The 20,299-nt window shown below is 42.1% G+C and overlaps 1 protein-coding gene across 4 annotated transcripts in view; it reads right to left on the bottom strand.

Annotated features, from left to right (window-relative positions):
• The window catches only part of LOC108970751 (mucin-19), a 243,067-nt gene that overhangs the window by 88,484 nt on the left and 134,284 nt on the right, over nt 1–20,299 (bottom strand). For all 4 annotated transcript variants that reach the window (XM_018936306.1, XM_018936305.1, XM_018936308.1 and 1 more), the window contains exon 3: nt 10,747–11,687. In XM_018936306.1, coding sequence (XP_018791851.1) covers nt 10,747–11,664 — 918 coding nt within the window. In that variant the 5' untranslated portion in view covers nt 11,665–11,687. The remainder of the gene's footprint in view (nt 1–10,746; nt 11,688–20,299) is intronic.

The following is a 20,299-nucleotide window of genomic DNA, read 5'->3' as shown; positions in this document are numbered from 1 at the left end:
TTTTTTGTTTTTGTTTTATATAATTTTTTCAACTTTCCCGACTTTTTTTTTTTGTTTTTGTTGTTTAAATGAAGCTTAAAATCTCACCTTTTCAATACTATATGATAATACACAACATCAATACTATACGATTGGTGGCACTGGAGATGTACAACTACAACGACATCTATTGACCAAATACGAAAAGACTTTTTCGACTAGGTCTCTGAAATTGCTTTGATAATTAACTATGATTGTTAAGGAATTCAAAATACTTAAACCACTAAAGGCAACCACTCAAATGGACCTTCTGCTAGCGTATTCTTAGACCTTTCGCTAGAAAGAAATTGACAAATTAGAAAATAATTCTTCAAGTTCCAAAGCCACAATGGACAATTTGTCAATAACTCAATCTCTCAGTGACAGCTGCTAAGTGTTTTTAGCTTAATTACACGAACCGTACATAAGTACATTGGAAATCCAATTAATTTCTAGGCACATAAAATACCTTAAAAGGCAAGCAATCGCCATTCTAGACACGCACACGCACGCATGCACGCACGCAAATGCAAATGTCAAATTTTCACGAATTGACATATGTGGCTCATTCGCAGGCACACACCAGCAAAGTGAAAATAAAACACACAACAACAACAAGAGAAACGACACATGAGCCAGCAACCGGTTCCCTTGGCATACAACAGACGAAACATTTTTATTGACACAAGCGCACGAACGGTTCCTTCGGCCAGCGCAACAAACCACGCGAATCCAATGGCCAAGAAGCCAGCTGGCCCAGTCCGCCGATCGACGCTGGTCGACGACGCAGCACACCCGCACAATGTGCAGCAGCAGCCTCAAATCCGTTTCGCACTCACGTACAAATTACAACAACAACAGCAGCAACGAACGCAATAACAAGCACATAAATTCATAAGAATAAGGCAATAAGGCAATAAGCAACGTAACAAACAAAACAACAACAGCAAAAACAAGGGGCCACATTTGTTCAAGGCTTTTAATGTGCAACCAAATGTCTTCGACAAATTTCGTACCTCCTCCCGCTGCTCAGCGCCTGCTTGCGTACTCGGCCACACAGCGCTTAGACTTCGACTGTGCGCTTGTTTTCCTGCCAGCCTTTTAAGACAATAAAAACGCATTTAATGTGTTACAACAACAAATTGCCGGCAGCCGAGAGGGTCTCCACATTGCAGCTGGACGGCGGTTTGATGGACGCATGCGCGACGCGTCACAATGACTAATCGAACAGACTGACCGACCGCCTGGCCGTCCGGGTGACTGCTGTATTGACGGACCGGTGATTGCGCGCCTAAGCTACAGTTTGGTCGATTGGTAGCCGATTTTGCTGACTACGCGCCGCGTTGAACTTGCGCTTTGCTTGTGATTCTTGTTGTTGGCGCTCGTAGGCAACCAGGAACTGCACGTTGAGGTGATCTAGGAACAAGCGCGCAAGGCTTTACGACGTCTGCAATGTTTACGGCGTGTTTTGTCCAACGTAAGTACTCGCGTGCACACGAAGAATGCCTTGAGTTTCGTTCAAGAATTACGGCAGAATTTGAAATTTAATTGATTGACTTGACAAGCCGTCACTAATTTTTATTTCTGCCGCAATTATATAAACGCCATTTGGACAAACATATGTTTATCGTTGGCTGTATTTGTCAAAACTAAGTATGCGGACAAATTTATTGAGGTTAGGACTAAAGTATCTGTAGTTAACTGGTCTTATTTTTGGAGAGGTTGGCGCTAAGCTAGAGAGTGGCAAATGGAAGCAGCTAGGAAGCACTGATTTCGTCGGTACGAGTGCTTGGTATTTCTCTTTAATATGCGATGTGTAGTAGGGCACTTTCGGAAACGATTCCGTTCTTATAATTTTGGTTCAAAAATGCGCAAGACTCCTCTGAAAGACCTTTTGTCGAAAATAGCGGTAAAGTAATGGAAGTCCCTTTAAATAAAGGAGGATACAGGAAAGCTTGATGAGTTATCATAAAAAACATGTGCTGCGTGTTTGGTGGAATTGGCAGAGAATTATCTACTTATGCGCTCTCCTTATGCGAACCTGTACTAACAGTAATTGGGCCGTCTGAAGGAAGCAATCGCCCAAAGCAACTGTATTTGGACAAAAAGTAGAGGAATTGAGTTTTAACAGGACAATGCCAGGACGACACATTTTGATAGTGACATGCCATCAGCTTCGGAAGGTTGGTTGAATGTATCCTATCCATACACCTTACAGACCAGACGTGGCGCGAGGTCATTACTACTTGGTCCACTCCACATGACGGATGATTTTGCCGGTGAAAAAAGACGGTTCAAGAGAAATTTGTGAAAGTCGACTGTCCGAGGGCCTTGTCAATAGGGATGAGGGCTTATATGATAAGTTCCACAGTCGGAACTACATAACCGGAACGTGCCTCGATTTTCATCTGGTTCATTACTTCAGGAGATTTTTCGCCGCTACAACAACAACAGAGTGTTTATGAGTGTAAAATTCTGATTTTTGATTGCCATTACGAACGAGGGTTTCTGTGATAAGTTCCAAAGTCGGATCTACCTAACTGGGAAGTGCACATATTTTTTCGGTCAAGGTCAAGGACTGTGAACACGATGGCATTTTGCCTGTCTGTAAAGTTGTCATTCTATGAAATCACAAGCGGGAAATGATCTCTAGAACATTAGGAATAACTTAGACTAATATAATATGTCTCGAGCCAGCGATTTTTGAGGCGAAGTTTAAAAAATATCGGCTGTATTGGGCGTATATATGTACTGTATGTTATAGTTGTAAGATCTGACCAATTCCGACAAGTGATCCGTACACTATTAAAGAGCACCCACGTATTAAATTTCATTTGAATATCTCAGAAACTGAAGAAGAATTTTTTTTATGCCTAAAAATCTTCGCCTTAAAGATAGCTGGGCCGAAGGTCTTATGGTCTCCCTTAAGCAAAGTTTTCCAGAATGATCTGTAGAACATTTTGCGTTCTAGACTAGAAACGACTCTGTTTAAAGGCCTTTGTTTCGTAAGGAGTCTGACAGGTCGAAAGACCTATAGTTCATCCAGTTAAGATCACAACGGACTCATTTAGATACTACAGTCCTGCCTTGCTTTGGATTTATTTTCCCATGCTTCTACTTACTCATATCTCAAATCTTTAAATCGATTTTGAATAAGAAACAGAAAAGCAAATATGAAAAAAAACATAAATAATTCAGTAGACATAGAAATACTATAGAGAAAAATATCATCAGATTTATTTCCAATGAAATCGTAGGATTACCGCCGACACCAGCTTGCAACGTTCAAGCGCCACACCGTGCTACAAGACTTAATGTGTGTCGCAGTCGACCGCTAAGCTGCCGCACGTTGCCAGTTGAGTAATGAGTAATGCGCCATATGAACGCATGATCACTTACAACCAAAAGCAACAACCAGCAACAACAACAACAGCAAGCGCAAACACCAAAATCAAAAGGAAAACGAAAAACCAAAGCAGCAACAACATTAAGCACATGCAAGTGGACATTAAAATTAACAACATTTTCAAAGCAACCAAAACAACAACAACACGAGTGCATTTAATAATGACAAGCGAGCGAGCGAGCGTCGCAAACTAGAAAATCCAGCTGCAATTTCAGCCGCAGCAACGCATTAAGCCAAATGATCTGCCACCGACCAACCGAGCAGCAATAACAATAACAACAACAGCAAGGGGCAACTGCATGCATTGGTAATACAATGTGGGCAAATATACAAATGCATAACAACAAAAACGGCAAAATCGCAAACTCATTTCCCGCCTGCAACAAAAAGTGTACGCCGTTGTTGCCACTGCCGCCGCTTTTGCTGCTGTGGCAGCCAGCTGCTGAGCCGAACATGCCACTTTACTACTAATTACAAATGAGTACAGGCAATATAAACAGGCCAGCAAATAAAACAAATCCAAGCGAAACAAAAAAACAACAGCAACAACACCAGCGGTAATGATGTTGCAAATTAATAAAAGAAATACAATAATAACAAAAATGTAAGCATTTGTATGCGCGTTCTGGCAAAATCACACGCCGACGTTACGCGCCACTAGATGGCGCGTTGCAACGGCGGGGGATTGCTCAATTAAGCAGGGCGCAAATCCTGTTTCGTCGAGTAGAATTAAGTCCCAGAAATGTTTATGCTATTCATCATTGCTTGTGCGCTGTGGCCATTAGCCGGCTTCCCCTTGGCGACACCTCTTCCGCCGGACTCTCTCTCCTACGTATTGCTACTTCAGACGATGCTTTGTGCCGCACACTCTGGCGTTTTGGCTTTTCAAGGCTCAAATCGATCATTTGCACTATGTAGTTATTTTTGCTTCCTTCTTTTTCGATACTTAAAACTGTGCAAACACTGATTGGCTACCCCCCACCAATGCGCCACGCCAACTGAGCGGCCTGCGCGCGAGTAGAGCGCACTGCCAACGGCGGACCGATTGACTGCAGCGAAATGAAAGAACGTAACGCTCGATTTAGCTATTTGGTTAACACGATTTAGAGGAGTAGGGCCTGTCGGAAAAACGACGGAGTCATAAAGAAAATTTCTCACGCGGTTGGTAAATAAGGTAACAGTTTTCTCATTTTGGACAGTTTCATTAGCGCGATTACCAATATTTTGTGGCGGTGGTCTTTTTTTTTTTTTTTCTCTAATCTCGCGAATTTTTCCTACTGTCCGCGCTCGCGTAGAACTCTCGTCAGCCATCGCCAGTGCAAATCCAGTTTTTTCCACATCACCGCGCTCATATTGGCTTACTCACACATAACTCCTTTTTGGCTCCTTTTTATTACCTCCTTTCTTTCGTTTCCATATTATTGTTTGTTATTGTTGCTTTTATAATTGTTATAGCTTGGTATAATTGCCGGTTTTTACGCTGCAAATTCAGCGCGCTTGAGTTTGTGTTAGCATTATTTTTTCTGGCTTTTCATTTAGTTAGTTTCCAGCGGTGGTTGTGTCTTGCATGCATTTTTTGTCACTGCCGCGCCAAAAATAGAGAAACGCGCATTTAAATTGTTTACCCGAAAGGTATGACTAACAATTAGGTATTGGCACGGAAATGTAGACACAAAATTTTTTATGGTCAACCATCACGACCACCACCGCGCAGTTATCTGCTGAGCTAATGGCGCGCTTATTGGCGGTCAGATGTGCGCGGCCGTCATGGTACAGACGTACATGAGTAGTTACATTGCTGGCGATTAGATGAAAAGCCGAGCGCTCGCGTAGTGGCGGGGGGCCGCTGTCAATGGCGACGCTGACGGTTGCGATAAAAATTTGTCTTCGGCTTAATTGCAAAGCGCTCAATTATCGGCAATTAATTAGGCGCTTAAGCAAGTTTATATGTATCTATGTATATTGGTCTGTGTTTCGGCCGGCGCGCCTGTGAAACCCTTCTGAGGCTGCAGAGGCGTTAAGTAAATAATGTGTAATGGGTAAGTGCTATAAGTAGAATACAGAAATTTATTTCATCGCTGAAAATAATGCGATTTGATGTGAGCAAGATACGATTTTTTAAGACAAGGGAAAATTCCAGAGCAAAACTTTTACCACAAGAAATTGAAACATACTTTCACAGGTAGGCTAGGAAATAGAGGAGACTGCAAGAAATTTAAGTTAAGACATGGCATCCTGACTATAATATATTTTAATTTAATTATTTCTATTCGACAGAGAAGAGTTAAATGGCTGAAAAGTTGTATTGCCTGGCTCTAGTTATAAAAAAGTTGTCTAGAAATCTGGCTGCTGAAGAGAAGCTTGTGTGAATCTAGCAAAAAATATAATACATAAGTTAAAATGGCAGATACGATCTTCAGTTAGGCATTCAAAGACTCGAATATACTAATATAAATAACTTTTTTTTTTCTACCGTAACCAAATACAACCTTAAGGGGGTATTCTAGTCCAGAAATTCGAAAAAATCTGATTTTTTTTTTTGTTTGTTTTTTTTTTTTTTTGGCAGAGTTCGATAGTTTAGTTATTCAGAAATATCTGCCTAAAAGAATTTTTCAAAATTCAAATTAGTTTCGAAGTTGTAGCCTTTTTAGTCATGTGGCAACTGAACCGTTTTAGCTTGTTTTTTCACGAACTACTATTTGTTTTGAGTTTGGTGAGTTATATTTGAGTTTCGGGTTTCAAAAAATCGATTTTTTTTATCATCTTATTACATTCTACAATATCTCTAGATTATTGTCATACATTTTCAAGTTGATCCGAGCAGTAGTTTCGGAGATACAGCCTTCATAACATGTGCGCTCGAGGCTAGCTAGGCTAAGTGCGCCGTCTTTAAACGCGTTTTCTTCGAAACTGAGTTTTTGAAGTCGATTCGCAAGATTATCCGAAGGTTAGGTTTTAACTAAAATAGGTATTTTTTGACTTGAGATGAACCTGTAAGAAGCTAGCCTGCCAAAGCGGACGTATCTTTTTCCGACAGGTTACGTGAAATAGCGTCTTATTGGCTGAGCTTGAAATATTTTTTTTTTTTTAAATTTCAAAACTTTTTTGGTAATAGTGTATATTTGTAACAATGAAAAATTGGAACAAAATATTTATTTTTTTATATGAGAGAAAAATTGTTGAAAAAAGGCTGTTTTATATCCGAGGAAACCCATGTGACGCCTTAACACCTCATGAGATTTATGAATCCATTTATTTTAAGTCCAATTTACAATGACTCGGTTGTATTCTAAACATACTTGCAATGTCCGTTCATGGATCATATCCACTGTTATAATTTCGTATTCAATGCAGACAAGTAGGCACTCGAAACTCTTTACTTTCAAACAAAAACAATACCAATATCGATCTCATGCAATAACTTGTGGTGGCCGCCTGAATAATTCACAATACACATATACATATACATACATTCTCTACTTGGCCGGCAATAATTACTCGGCAGTCTTGTTTGTTTTTGTTATTGCATTTGTGGCGAAAATTGCGGTCGGAGCAATATATAAGGCGCTTTGGGCATGGGGAAAAGTAGCGCTGCGCTGCGCTGCGAACACAGCCGATTTATAATCACCAACTAAAATGGCTTCATAACAAAAATTACAGATAATTGCATGATTAATTAAATAATTAAGCGAAGGCCAGCAACAAATAAGGCAAAGCGGACAGCACGTCATAAGCGCTCGCAAGCATAAGCGACTGCCATGCAACGGACACAGCGGTAATATAAGCGCGTAAATGCAAAGCCTTAATATCTTGGCAATGCCGGGCTCAAGCACTTAGCTATTTCGTATTAAATCGAGATTATTATAAATGCAATTATCCAACTCAAGTGATTAATTAAATAAATAAATAAATTGCATGTCACCAGCTGCGACGCTGGGCGCATACCGGGCGTTGGTGTTTGAGTGCAACATGCCAAAATAATGAGCACAGCCACAAATCAATTGAGGGACAAAGCCAAAGCTTGTAATGCGAAAATTATTTCAATTATTTTACATGGAATATACAAATCGATAAAAAAAAAAACAACAACAATAACGAACATATTGAAGGTACAGCGTGTGTTATACAAAGTTTTTATTCTCATTTCGAAACCCATAAAAAACGGATTACCCTCCACATCTTCGGAGTCGCGTTCGCAACTTTGTATATATACATATATGTATTTGCACGTGTGTGAGATTGCTGGGCCAAAGCGCGACGAATTAGCAGCCAAAGCGCGAGCCACCGCCGTTGCACGGGGCAAGCGTCAATTGGCAATGAAAACAACAAATCTTGCAGTGTCCCAATTTTGAGTTCAGCCTGCGACCGCCAAGCGAAATAACAATTAAAAAATGCTAAGAAATAACAACAAGCGCCAATAATAACAACTGCTGCACCACGACACGGCCAAGAAACCAATGAGCGCGACACCAACCGCAGGAGAACAGCACTAAAAACAGCAAGCAACACAGCTGCGCGAGTGTTGGTAAGAATTGAAGCCAAAATAACCAAATAACTGTAACTGTCAGCAATAAATAAAATTCGCATGTCCTCGAAGCCAAATGGTCAAACAGCTTTATATGAATGTATAACTATGTATATGTATGTGTGTGTACAGCACTGTAAGCCAAATAATAATGTGCGCTTCGTGGTGCCGCGGAGTGGGTGGCGGCAGTGATCGCGCGCATGCGCACATAACTTTCGCACAAATCAGCGATTCAGCGGTGCAACAGCAGGCCAAAAATCGAAAAAAAGTGTTACACCGAAGCTGGAATACCCTTCACAAATAAAAACAGGACTTTTTATACAAGAAATTGATTTTTTCAGGCGGCTTGTACGGCAGCTATATGTTAAAGTGTTCCGATATCAAAAATTTTTTCGGATATTTTTGTTTATTCTTGGATAACAATCGGTGCTAAATTTCGTGGTGATACTTTCTCAAATAATGTAATAAATAAATGTTTCCATACCACAAACTGATTCCGATCGCACAGTTTGTATGGCAGCTATGTGTTATATTTAGCCAATTTGAACGATTTCTTCGGAGATTATTGCAAAGGTTTAAAAAATAAGCTGTGCCAAATTCCGTGAAGATGCGTCGTCAAATGAATTTTTTTTTTCATAGGAGGTCTTGAGTTGGATCAATTTCTGTGAAGATATCATCGCTTTTTTGGTGCTTGTTATTAACACCAAATTTCGTGACGATATCTCTTCAAATAAAAAAATTTCCATACAATTATTTAATACCGATCATTCAGTTTCTATGGCAGCTATATGCTATAGTGGTCCGATATCGGCCCTTCCGACAAATGAGTAGCTTTTTTGGTAGTAAAAATCTGTGCAAAATTCCAGATCGATATTTCAAAAACTGTGGGACTAGTTCGCTTATATACAGACGGTCAGATGGGCGGACGGTAATATACCCCGTTCAGGGTATAAAAAGCTGCATGCTTAATGCAATGTCAGAAATTATTTGGACGAAAAGGTGCCAGCGAGCAACGCTATTGAACGCTTAATGAGTAAGCCATGTTGGGAGTTTGACAGTGACATACGATCATGGCACAGTGGCCGCATAGAAGTGTAACGAATACAAAACTATTGTCGAGAAATAAGAAGCAGAGGAAAAAATTGCAATTGCAAACCAAACATAAGCAATTTGTATTTTCGTATGTGTGAAAATGCACCAATGAACGAATACTGAGCTAAATAAAATTTAACGAAGCATAACAGAAAGGGAACTAAAAGAAGGGTGTACTAGAGACTGTACTTTGAACGCGTAGTTTGGTACTGAAACTTTTTGAAATCTAATTGGGTAGAGATAATTGAGTCGGCCTAAATTTATATCAGCATAAGGACTCTCAGCTCAGCAGCATTCCACACAATGGAACTTAAGAGCGTCTCAACGTAAAAAAACACCAGCAATTATATTAATTGGGTAGTGGGAAAAGTATTTTCATATTTTGCATATACCACAGTGTTGTAAAGGTTGACTTGATAAACAAAGTACACACTTTCTGCTGGTGGTTCCACTAATAAAAATTCAAAACGGGTGGTAGCTAAACCAAGAACCCGTTTCGACATTGATCGAAAAAGCTTTGCTTAATATTCCATCTCAACATAAGCTCAGTACATTCAATAATATTAATTAGAGGGGTAGTACCAGAACCGGTTTGTAACATCAATCAAAAAATATGCTTGGTATAGAATTTCAAAAACTTGAACGGAAGGTAAAGTGTGTGCTTCACTTTCATCGATATTCCTTCCAAATGCATATTCAAACAAGGTACAGTAAACATTATGATCTTCTAATGAAGCTAACGCATCTTTCATGCAATTTTTGCCACTGGTCACATTAGTCTATTCCACCAACTTAACAGTGCAATTAACAAGATTTCACCGGAAAGTGTGCCAAGTCAAATATTTAAAAGCGCGCTTCAACAAATTTGCGGCATCGAACTCGTTCTAACTCGTTTCTCGCTAATTATCGGCACTTTGTTTCTTTTCTTGCTCACTCAGCGCTGAGAAGAGCTCATTTTTGACTGCTTTTTTGCGTCGGCTTAAGACTGCTACGTTCAGTTTTGTTGCTTATTTGTGCTCCAAATGAGGTGAGCCGCACCGGTATTCCTTCTCGAAATATTTGCTTATATTAGATATGCGCGCACTACGACATTCGGAGCTCGAAATCAGGCCAAAGTCAAAGTCAAGCAGCGCAGCAAAGCAACACCAAATGACTTTGGAAGAATAAACACAAATTCATGGCACCAAACAGGTAGTCTAACGGGCCGAAAAAAGGTAGCTTGTTTGCGGCTCCAATTTCAGTTTGCACCGCGTTGTTTGTGGCAAACGGAATTCGTGCAGCATGCCGTGGTGATGGGGAAGCGATCACAAAGCTGAGTAGGCGGCTGAGTATAGAAGTTAATTCCAGTGAATTGAAGTGATTGTGCGACGCGGAGGTTAGAAGATGCTCAGACACGTGAAAGGGATGACAGTTTTCCCTTCTTTAATTTATTTTATTCCCAGGCGAACCCTTTAGCTGTCATAATAATGCAATACAAAGAAGGCTTAAGCCGATAAATAAAAAAAAAAGCACTGGGAACTGAAAATGTTAAGCAAACTCTGTTAACTGCAACTGCTACCTTTTGCTAATTATGACCAAAGTAGACCTTTACTTCAAAAGCAGCATTCCGCACTCAGCGTTGTAGCATTTTTTAAGATAGAGCAGCGCCACTCATCACTTAAAAAGAGTACCCAGCTAAATACCAATAATCAAAATTTTTACTCACCGATTCAGTTTTGATGTTCAGTGCTACATGTGGCAGCAACGACGTCGGCTCAGCGCTTGGCGAAGGTGTACGTTGGTGTTGCGCCGCTGTAATCGGCGACATGGCATTCGCCAGCGTGTCTGAAGTCGTCATGGGCGTTGCAGCAGCTGGCGCTACCGTCAACCCACTACCTGCCACAACAATACCGTTAGCAGCAGTCGACCCACAGCTACCGTTGCTGGCCTCCAAACCGATGGGTGTGCCGGGCGCCACGGAGGAGAGCGGCGGCGATGTTGGCGAGATACCGCCGCGCACCGAAGATGCGACCGCCGATGTGGAATACGGTGAACCCGCTATGCTGCAAGGCGATTTGTTGGCATTCGAGTTGGGCGCGACGGCCGCTGTCGTCGAAGACGAGGCCGTCGATGATGAGGACGAAGTGGATGAAGTCATAGATGAATTGGAAGATGAGGACGATGACGACGACGATGAGGAGGAACAGGCCGCTCCCGCTGTTGACGCAGTTGCACCTGTGCCGCGTATGCCCGTTATGGGTGTCGGCGTGCGTTGTTGCTGTTGTTGTAGCGCTGGTGTTGTCGGTCGGCAGCCGTTTGGTGAGATAGCCAATAAATGTGTGACTATTGGCGTTGTGGACGGCGGTGGTGTACCGACGTCGAGGCTGTGCGTACCGGTGCTGGTTAGGCTGACTGTGGCCGAAATGCTGTTGCTCAAATGATGTACGCTAGCGTCCACGTAGGCGCTGGAGTTGGTCGTCGGTTCGCGCTTAATAACAATCCCGCCACCGGCGTTCGAGGTAGCACCGAGTGAGGCGGCTGTAATGGTGGCTTCGCATGGCAGAACAGTGCCGAGCATGGTCGGCGCGTTATCGGCTTTACGGTTGCTTGGCTGGCTCTCTGTTTCCTCACAGCCCTCCGCCATGTCAGTAAAGCATTTTGGAAAGCCTGCGGAGAGGGAAGAAAATATGTATGTGTTAAGTCAAGAATTATGCTATTGGTAGTCTTCGACACTCTAACTACTTTATAATCTTTATTTGGTCTCTTCGACTTTCGCTTATGGCGCTTGGTATCTGCTCATATATGTTTTGTGCCACACCTTAATGCATGCAACAAATCTTGCGACTTTCGCAAAGAATTTCCTGCAACTACTTCACCAATGCACTATTCACGTCAGTATGTAAGCCCTCATTTCTTGTATCCATGCATGCATTTATAACTGTAATACGTGCATGTGTCCACAGCAAATACATGCCAGCGCATAGCGCAAGGAGCGCCTGGTTCGGGCGAGCACACCCAAATTGAGCCTGATTTGCGCATTATTTGCCCCTAAAAGCATGCTAACACTTACATTTGCACCCAAGCACACACACACACATACGCTCACAATCGTACACGCCATAGTCTCATTACGATATCCTTGCCTGACTTTCCTCCGCCACATGCCGCACTCAGCCTCCGTGCTGCGCTTAGCCCGACAAATGCAGAATGCAAATATATTTTGCAAACTTTACCACCTTCGCACAAAAACTTTCGAATGCTAACTGTACATTTGACTGCACATGTGGGTGCAAGTGTGTGTGCAGCAGTGCATTTAACCGTACCAGCGCCTCGAACATTGCACGCCCGCTGCAAAATGTTGCGCATATCACCCACACCGACCCAGCGGGGGCACTCGCTCACCAGCGCTGCCTTACTTAATGCTCACATATTTTAGAATTTACATTTTATGCAAACATTATCGAATATTTTGCGCACTTCAACTCACACTCAGGCATTAATTTCATTAATTATCCTTACGCTATGAGGCAAAAGGGTGGCCCAACGGCGGCACTTGCCACACATTGTAATGTTTGTGTGTCTGTGTGTGTGTAGGTGTAGTTGTGCTTGTATAGATACTTTATTGCTTATGTATGTACTTTCAAGTATATAATTGGTCATGTATGCCGGTAAATCGTCTCACAAGCGAATTGCAGCGCAGGCGACGCAGACGCTTGACCGAAGCTAGCGGTAAGAAAGCGTAGGCAGTGAAGGAATATGCAAATGCAGAAGCAGGAAAGTTGCAAGATAAGGAAAATACAGTAATGCAAACTAAGAAGAAGAAAAATTTGGTATTCCGAAATTGGGGAAGAAGAAGCAGCATAAGAAAAAGAAAGTGCTGTCATGCAAGAACATAGAGCGCAGTTGTGAGAAGGTCAATGCAGGTTTTGAACATATGCTACCACAAGGTGTGGCATCGTGCGTTTTCGAGGAAGCTCAACAAATCTGAAAGATATCGAAGAGTTGAGTGTTTGGTGGGATTAGCAAAGATAATCCACTATAAGCTGATCCAGCCTCGTTCGACCAGGCTATACTACATTTTACCGTCAACAACTGACCTTGCATCATCTGTCTACCGTTTGTTTCGTTCAATGCAGAACTTCCTTAATGGAGTAAAGTTGGCCTCACGAAAGGTCTGTGAAAATTACTTTTCGTAGTTTTTCGCCGAGACACCAGAAAAGTTTTACACTCGTGAAAGTAAGTCTCTGTTGGAAAAATGGCAAAAAGAGGTCGGCCAAATGGCACATATTTGGTTCATTATAAATACCAAAAAAAAAAAAAAAAATGTAGTTTTATTAAAAATACGAAAAGACGACGAATGTTTCCTGCTGCGGCCGCTTAAATGCCACTTTTAGCCCTCAACGTGGAACAAAAAAACTAAATTTGATAATTATCTTCGCTACTAAATTCATTAATCGCTTTAATTACTTATTTGCCTGCGTTTGAAACTTTCTAAACAAAAATCGATATTTCTGCGAACCGCTGGCAACATTAAGTCCTTCCGCTCACCAAAAGTAGTATTTCTCCGCCCTCGTTTAACACCCACACATTGCTGCTGTCTCTAATTCTTAATTTACCAAATTACCCACTTGCCAGCAGGCAGCAGGCAGCACTACTTATTGCTGTTGTTGTTATTGTTGCTATTTGCTGGTGTGTGTGTAGCAGCTGACGACAACAAGCTTAGATGAACCGAAGGCTACACGGCCACATTGTCCAAGCATGCGCCAGCTGTCTATCTACGTACTTCGTTGCATGCTAAATGCACTGAATGCCTTCGGCGCTCATACACACACACACACGCATGTATATGCTTGCACATATCACCTCAACACAAATACAATGTATAACATAAGTGTGTGCAAACAATAACAATAATAAGTGGCAGCACTTTTCTTCTGCTCGCCAATGGAAACACCTTTAAATTTGCAAGGAAAATGCATTGCCCACCTACACACACATACGTACATATGAATATGTGTTAATCGCGTATGTGTGTGTGCCCCCATGAGTAGTTAATGTGTCCACATTGCCTATGCACTGCGATAAGTTGCTTGCGTTGGTCGTGTACTTGCCTCGCTATTCCCAATTTATTGCACTGCTTTCTTCCTCGCTTTCGTCGGCTTTCTACTCTCTCTTCTTCTTTAGCACATTTTCCGTTCTGTCGGCTCATAATTTCGCATTATCCTGCCCGGCCACTCCATGCATGCCGGTATGTCCGTCCGTTTGTGTCGGTTGCATTCCTTGCAGTCGGCTGTGGGTTTCAGCGAGGAAATGTCGTCGGCGTTGTTGAAGACAGCGACGCGAGCTTTGCTGCTGGCTTGGAGGCCTCCATATGTTCGCTGCTTGTGCGCCCATCCGCAACTGACCAGCACGTGCAACTGCTGATGGTCGGTCGGACGATCGGTCGGTCGAGCTTGCATATCTTTTCTGTACTATTACCCTTCTTCTCTGTCCTTCTCCCTTACATGGCTCTATTTCATTGTTGATGTCGTTGCCGAATTGCGTGCTGTTGTTGTCGTATCAACTCGTTCGAATTTTCGTTGTGAGTTGCGCTTGCTCTTCTACAAGTGGCGACCCCTCAACTTACAACTCTGAATACCATTGACATGAGCATAATTTTCAACTGCTTGTAGTTGTAATGACATTTTTGTGACATTGTCCACATACATTTGTGTAAATATCTATATATATATTTTTATTTTATTTGTTTTCTTTTTTTTGTAGTAGCTTCTTTTTTACTCCGAAGCAAAACAAACAAATCATGAAAAGAATAACGAGAGAATTAAGTATAGTACAGAGTGTGTCCTCTAACTGTCTAAATATTTAATAAACTCACACAAATTGTCTCTTAGAACAAAAAAGTGTTAAGCGGCGCGAACGATGACAATTCGGAGCCTAATGAACCTCAGTTCTCGAATGAACGGCAGAGGGAATCCTGCCTCGACAAAAAGTGGCGAGTCGGTGTGGCATCGATCTTTAGTGAAATCGCCAATCTTATCAGCTCTATAGGGATTGATGTGTACAACCGCAGCAGGCGTGATGCAGCCATCTCCCTTGAAGGGTGGAAGCCGGTAGCGACTGCTATTATATGAACATGCTCACGGAAAACCCCGATCCACCGCCTAGATGCGAGAGAGCCGTGTAGCACTTCGACATGCATAAGTAAAGTGACGACGAATAACCAGCAGCCGTCCATAAGCAGGTGGTAGCTGGAATGGGGAGGTATGGAATGGTGCACGGCTTGAAGCGGTGGCTAAATTGGATCTCTCGAAGTGGCTTCCAACTTTCTACTCCGGTTGAAATTGAAGAAATCTTGCCTTATTCAAATCCTTCAGCAATATCGGCAAGCACTAGTACTTCTAAATAGGGTGTCCTCGGTCAGTGCCGCAAGGGGGAACATAAAATATGACTTCGAGAGGGTAGTACTCAGGATACTCTCGACAGAAGCTAGGGCGAATGAACCACTGCCTTAGTAAGGACGGAACAGAAGGATGCTGCACTCCAAAAAGGTTATCGAGTTTATTTTCTCAGACGCGATGAGCACAGTGGCGGATCGTCATATTTCGGATCCGTCTCCAAATACGCGCCAAATGTTCCTGAAACATTCGTGCTCCGCAGAGCAAATGAGGTGTAGCTCAAGTATTTTTTCTTTGCAATAATAATAAACAATACTTGTAATTAAAGTGAATAATTTGGCACAAGTGGAAAGTTGCGGCAATAAAGTTGACCACAACAATAACACCAAGCCAAAGCTGTGGCGGATAATTTCATATTCTAACTGCGATTTTGAGCGAAGCGATGCCTCAAATGTGGCGAAACAATGCGCTCGCATGTTCTCATTTGCAGCCGAACAATAATTATACCGGTTCTCTTAAGTGGACATGGATGTAGACGTGGCTGAACATTTGGACGGAGTCGCAGACATACTCACAGCCAAAAGCCTTTGCGCACATGTATGTGTATGTGTGTGTGAGGCGTATCAAGCGAATGCTGATCAGCAACTCGTTGCAGCAGCGTTCACAGCCAAGTTGCTATTATTAGTCTATGCCTGTTGGTGACGTTGTTGTTGTGTTGTTGCTGCCTGTGTGCATATCACGGTGATCAGCATTAAATTTTCTGGTCATTATTGACTGCGCTGCCGCCGCCGCCGCCGCTGTTGTTGCCGTGTTATGATAAGTCGTTATTAAACGACGTCAACGATCGATAGCCAACCTGTCGCTGTGTCAGTGTGTGTGTATGAGTGTGTTTGTTTGCATTGTATTGGCACCACAATAATTTAGCCATGCACAGGAAGTAGAGCAACTTTTTTAGCAGTTGGGACATATGTATACTTAAGCTTTTTCGCTCTCTTTTCGCATGTGTGTTAGTGCAAATATGCAAACTTATTTATGCCTGTGAGTGTGTGTGTTTGGGTGTGCTGACATCAATAATATCGGCGCAGCACGGCAATTACAATGCATGAATAGCCGATTAATTGTCAGTTAGTGGCAGATATGCATGAGAAATTGGATTGTTAAGACAACAAAATACTAACTAATGACGCTGCAAAGGAAAAGCAGGTCGCAGCCGTGCAAAACAGTTCGGAAGACAGGGCAGAAATGCCAACAGCAAAGCGATAAACTTAAAATGAAAACACTTTAATAATAGAAATTAAATTTAATATGGGAAAAGCTACGTAAACGCTAGAAAATTTAATGGCAAGTGAAAGAAATCCTGGCACTGAACACTTTGCTTTGCCACCAATTGGTTTATAGGGGTCTAAACTATAATTCGATGGTATGCTTCAAAGCCTTGTTGAAATTCTTAGTTCGTCTATTCATGTTTGCTATTAAGATAGTTACTCTCATGTAGATATAGTACCTGGGATACGAAGCCTTAAGAATAACTTTATGGCCTGGTATTTATTAACCAGGTGAGAAGTACACGCTTTACACCAGTTAAAGCAAATATGATTCAAAGGTAAACTTTTCGGTAAGAAAAATAAGTTTAGAACCTAATACTACTTTTTTTCTGTCTATACTAACATAATCGGGACCACAACAACGGCACTCAATGCTGGTAAGGGCTTGGCGGCAAAGACTGCTTTTGGACTTGCGGACACTGAGTATATGAGGGACAAGGCAAAATAGAAATTCTCTACTGCATCGAACCCTTCCTTCCAGTCTAAATCACTGCAACGCAGAACCTTCTCCTGCCGGTTCCTTCTCAGCTCACACACTTACGAGTTTTTTATGGGCCTGGCGATGTCGTTGGAGTAGGGAAACAGTAAGCTGTTTCACGGATGGATCGAAGCTAAGGGAGAGAGTAGTTGGTGAAGTCTTTGGTTGGAAGCTTTCCATCAACTATAGTTCTAGACTAATATATCATCTGCCATCAAGCCTGTATTAGATGTACTGCTTCGAAGTGCAGTTTTCTTCTGAGTGATGTGCATTCACCTCGACGGTCGGGCGGATATTGTGGTCTTGATTTCGACTGTGTGCTCGAGACTAGTCAATGAATGTATGACTTCATTAACAAAGCTTCCAGTTTCCTCCTCGTTCGACTCGTATGGGTTTGCGGTCGAACGGAATCGCTTGAAACGATGAGCTTTGAAGGTATGTCACTCTTTATCTCATTTCATCCATTTAGAGTCGAGTCGGTCCACCGATGTCTGCTTGCGTTCCGCCGTTGGAACTCATTGGCTAAGCTTCCAGCAGGCGCTGATTTACGACTACAATTTTTGCGACTGCATGTTACTTCTGGCACCTTAAAAGAGCATTGAACTACAGGCTCCTAGCAGCGGCAATGTCGCCACAATTATAGGTGTTCCGATTGGACACTGTTCAATTAAATATTCTGTTGGGCGCTCTTTTAGAAAGCTATTTGGAGGAATGCTTGGAGGAATCACCTTGCGACTACAATTGCCTGGATCTTTCTACCGACCGAGTTATAATCAACAGAAATAAAGACATTTAGTCTGCAAGGAAAATTTGAACGCCGAATGGCCTCATTATCCTTATTAAGTTACGCGCAAGAGTTCGATAGCTTCAATTATAGTTATCAGCGTCTAGTATATAAATACTCATATTCGTTCGGACTAAAGGATGACTTTGTTCATTACACACGACTGCCGACAGCAAAGCGAAGCGACTTTACGAACACAGAGGAAGGATTGCAAGCAGTCCAGGAAAGAGTATTGTGGTACTCCCCTTGAGTGTGGGCGTTTGAAATGAAATTCGCGTGTTACACATGAGCACGCAGCGATCACAACAAAGCCAGCCACAGCAATGACAACAACATCAACATAAATTGGATAAATGCTGAAAAAGTAACAACAAAATTTAATACAACAACAATGGCAGAAACAACACCATGCACACATGTAATGCAACCCCTAAAACAATAAACCCTTCTTTATTAGTCTAAAACTCGAGGTCTTGATCCCCACACCCGCACAGCTAAGCGACGCTTACCCCCGTATCGGCGAATGATTTACCTACAGATATCCCGTCAGTGTGTGTGTGTGTGTGTGTTCGCCTTGCACACTCATAATGACCTCGCATATTCGCATTAAGCGTGTATTTGCTTTTAATTTAAAATTCTGAACTCAAAATACTTATGACCGGCTCTAGCCCCTCCCGCGCTGCAAACAATCGCCCTTTCCACATGTGGCAGCGCCGTCTACTTCAGCCGTTCGTAAGTACACTTTGTATATTCATATTTTATGATTCATTACTTGGCCAAGCGAATGCACGTCGCGCGCTTAAGGTGCGCCGAAAGCGGCAGTTCTGTGGCATGCCACACGGGCAGCGAAGGCTCTGGAAGCGCGGCAGTGACGGCAGTTAGTAGCCGGCAGGATAATGACGATGCGCGTCAAGCGGCAAGCATAATTTCGTTAAATTAGCGCAAAACAATGACAACAACAACAGCAGCAAAAACAAAAACAACAGCAGTCGCCAGAACAAAGGATATCGAGCAATAATCATAATAATGGCTGGAAAACAGCGCCCGACACAAACATTTACAAAAACTCCCCAATTGAGCACGCACTGAAGTTGAAAGCACAGTCCATACAACAACAATAACAACAGCAAAATGTAATAATAATAACAAAAACAATGGTCACAAAAGGAAATATGTAGAACAAAATCGTAATTAAGAAGCACACAGTGCAGAACGCGCACATATCACAATATATTGGCAAAAAACCAGGCGGCGGGTAAGGGAAAGCGACGAAGTCGGCGAAAAAAATCAAATACATGCATCTATTTTTGCTTTTAATTATTTGTTAGCCTCGCTTGGTGGATAATTTTATTTTTTATTGGCTCCGCCAGTCGAACTAATTAACGAAATTTGCAACCCCCGAAGACCGACGGATTTTTGCATGATTTTGCAATTAATTTCCTCAAAGGCTTCGCGCTCATATATACATCATATACACACACATACATACTAACAAATGTGGGCTTTGCACATTTCGTTCGGCTTTTCGATTGTTCAAAGGGGTTATCGAATTATAAATGCCGGCTTTCTAGGGGAGTTTGCGCTCCCATTAACCGTTAGAATATACACATGTGTGTGCAGAAAACACAGGAAATTTAGCTCATTATGCAATTTTTTGGGGAAATTTCAGTTAGGTTTGGGCAAATCGATTTTTGCGTTTTACCGAACAGGGGTGTTAATGAGTTTTGTATCGCAGCATTTGGGTGAATCTAACTGTAAAATTTCAGAAATGACGCTTTCCAATATTGTTACCTTGCACTTCCTACACTTGCGCTCGTACATATAATCCGTAATGAATGCTGAGGAGACTCTCATCTCATACTAAAAAAAAAATTACTTTTAACGCGCCTTATCACAATTATTTCCTCAGGAGGGTACTAGACATTTCATCTCTGCGGGATGAATGATTCAAAATACACTTTATTATTCAGTATAATCTCCTTGAACATTACCATAATACGGTTGCTCTAACGATCCTCCAATCTGTGGATCCCATCCCTGAAGTGAGAATCCAGTAAGACAAAATACCCTGAAATGAGATTCCGGGAGGTCTGCAAAATACGCTTCAATAGTCGTAATGACCCCTTCATTTGATGAACAACGCTTGCCACGCATACATTTTTTGAGTTCTGGAAACAAATAGAAGTCGCTGGGGACCAAATCTGGTGAATACGGAGGATGCTCCAACAATTCGAACTTTAATTCAAAGGATTGTTTTTCTCCTGCAAACCGGGTCTCTTTTATGAATTTTTTCCTTC

Source organism: Bactrocera latifrons, unplaced genomic scaffold, assembly GCF_001853355.1.
Source record: "Bactrocera latifrons isolate USDA-ARS-PBARC rearing strain unplaced genomic scaffold, ASM185335v1 scaffold_31, whole genome shotgun sequence".
NCBI classification, from domain to species: domain Eukaryota; kingdom Metazoa; phylum Arthropoda; class Insecta; order Diptera; family Tephritidae; genus Bactrocera; species Bactrocera latifrons.
The sequence above is the reverse complement of the archived record's forward strand: the minus strand, read 5'-3'. Positions and strand labels throughout refer to the sequence as shown.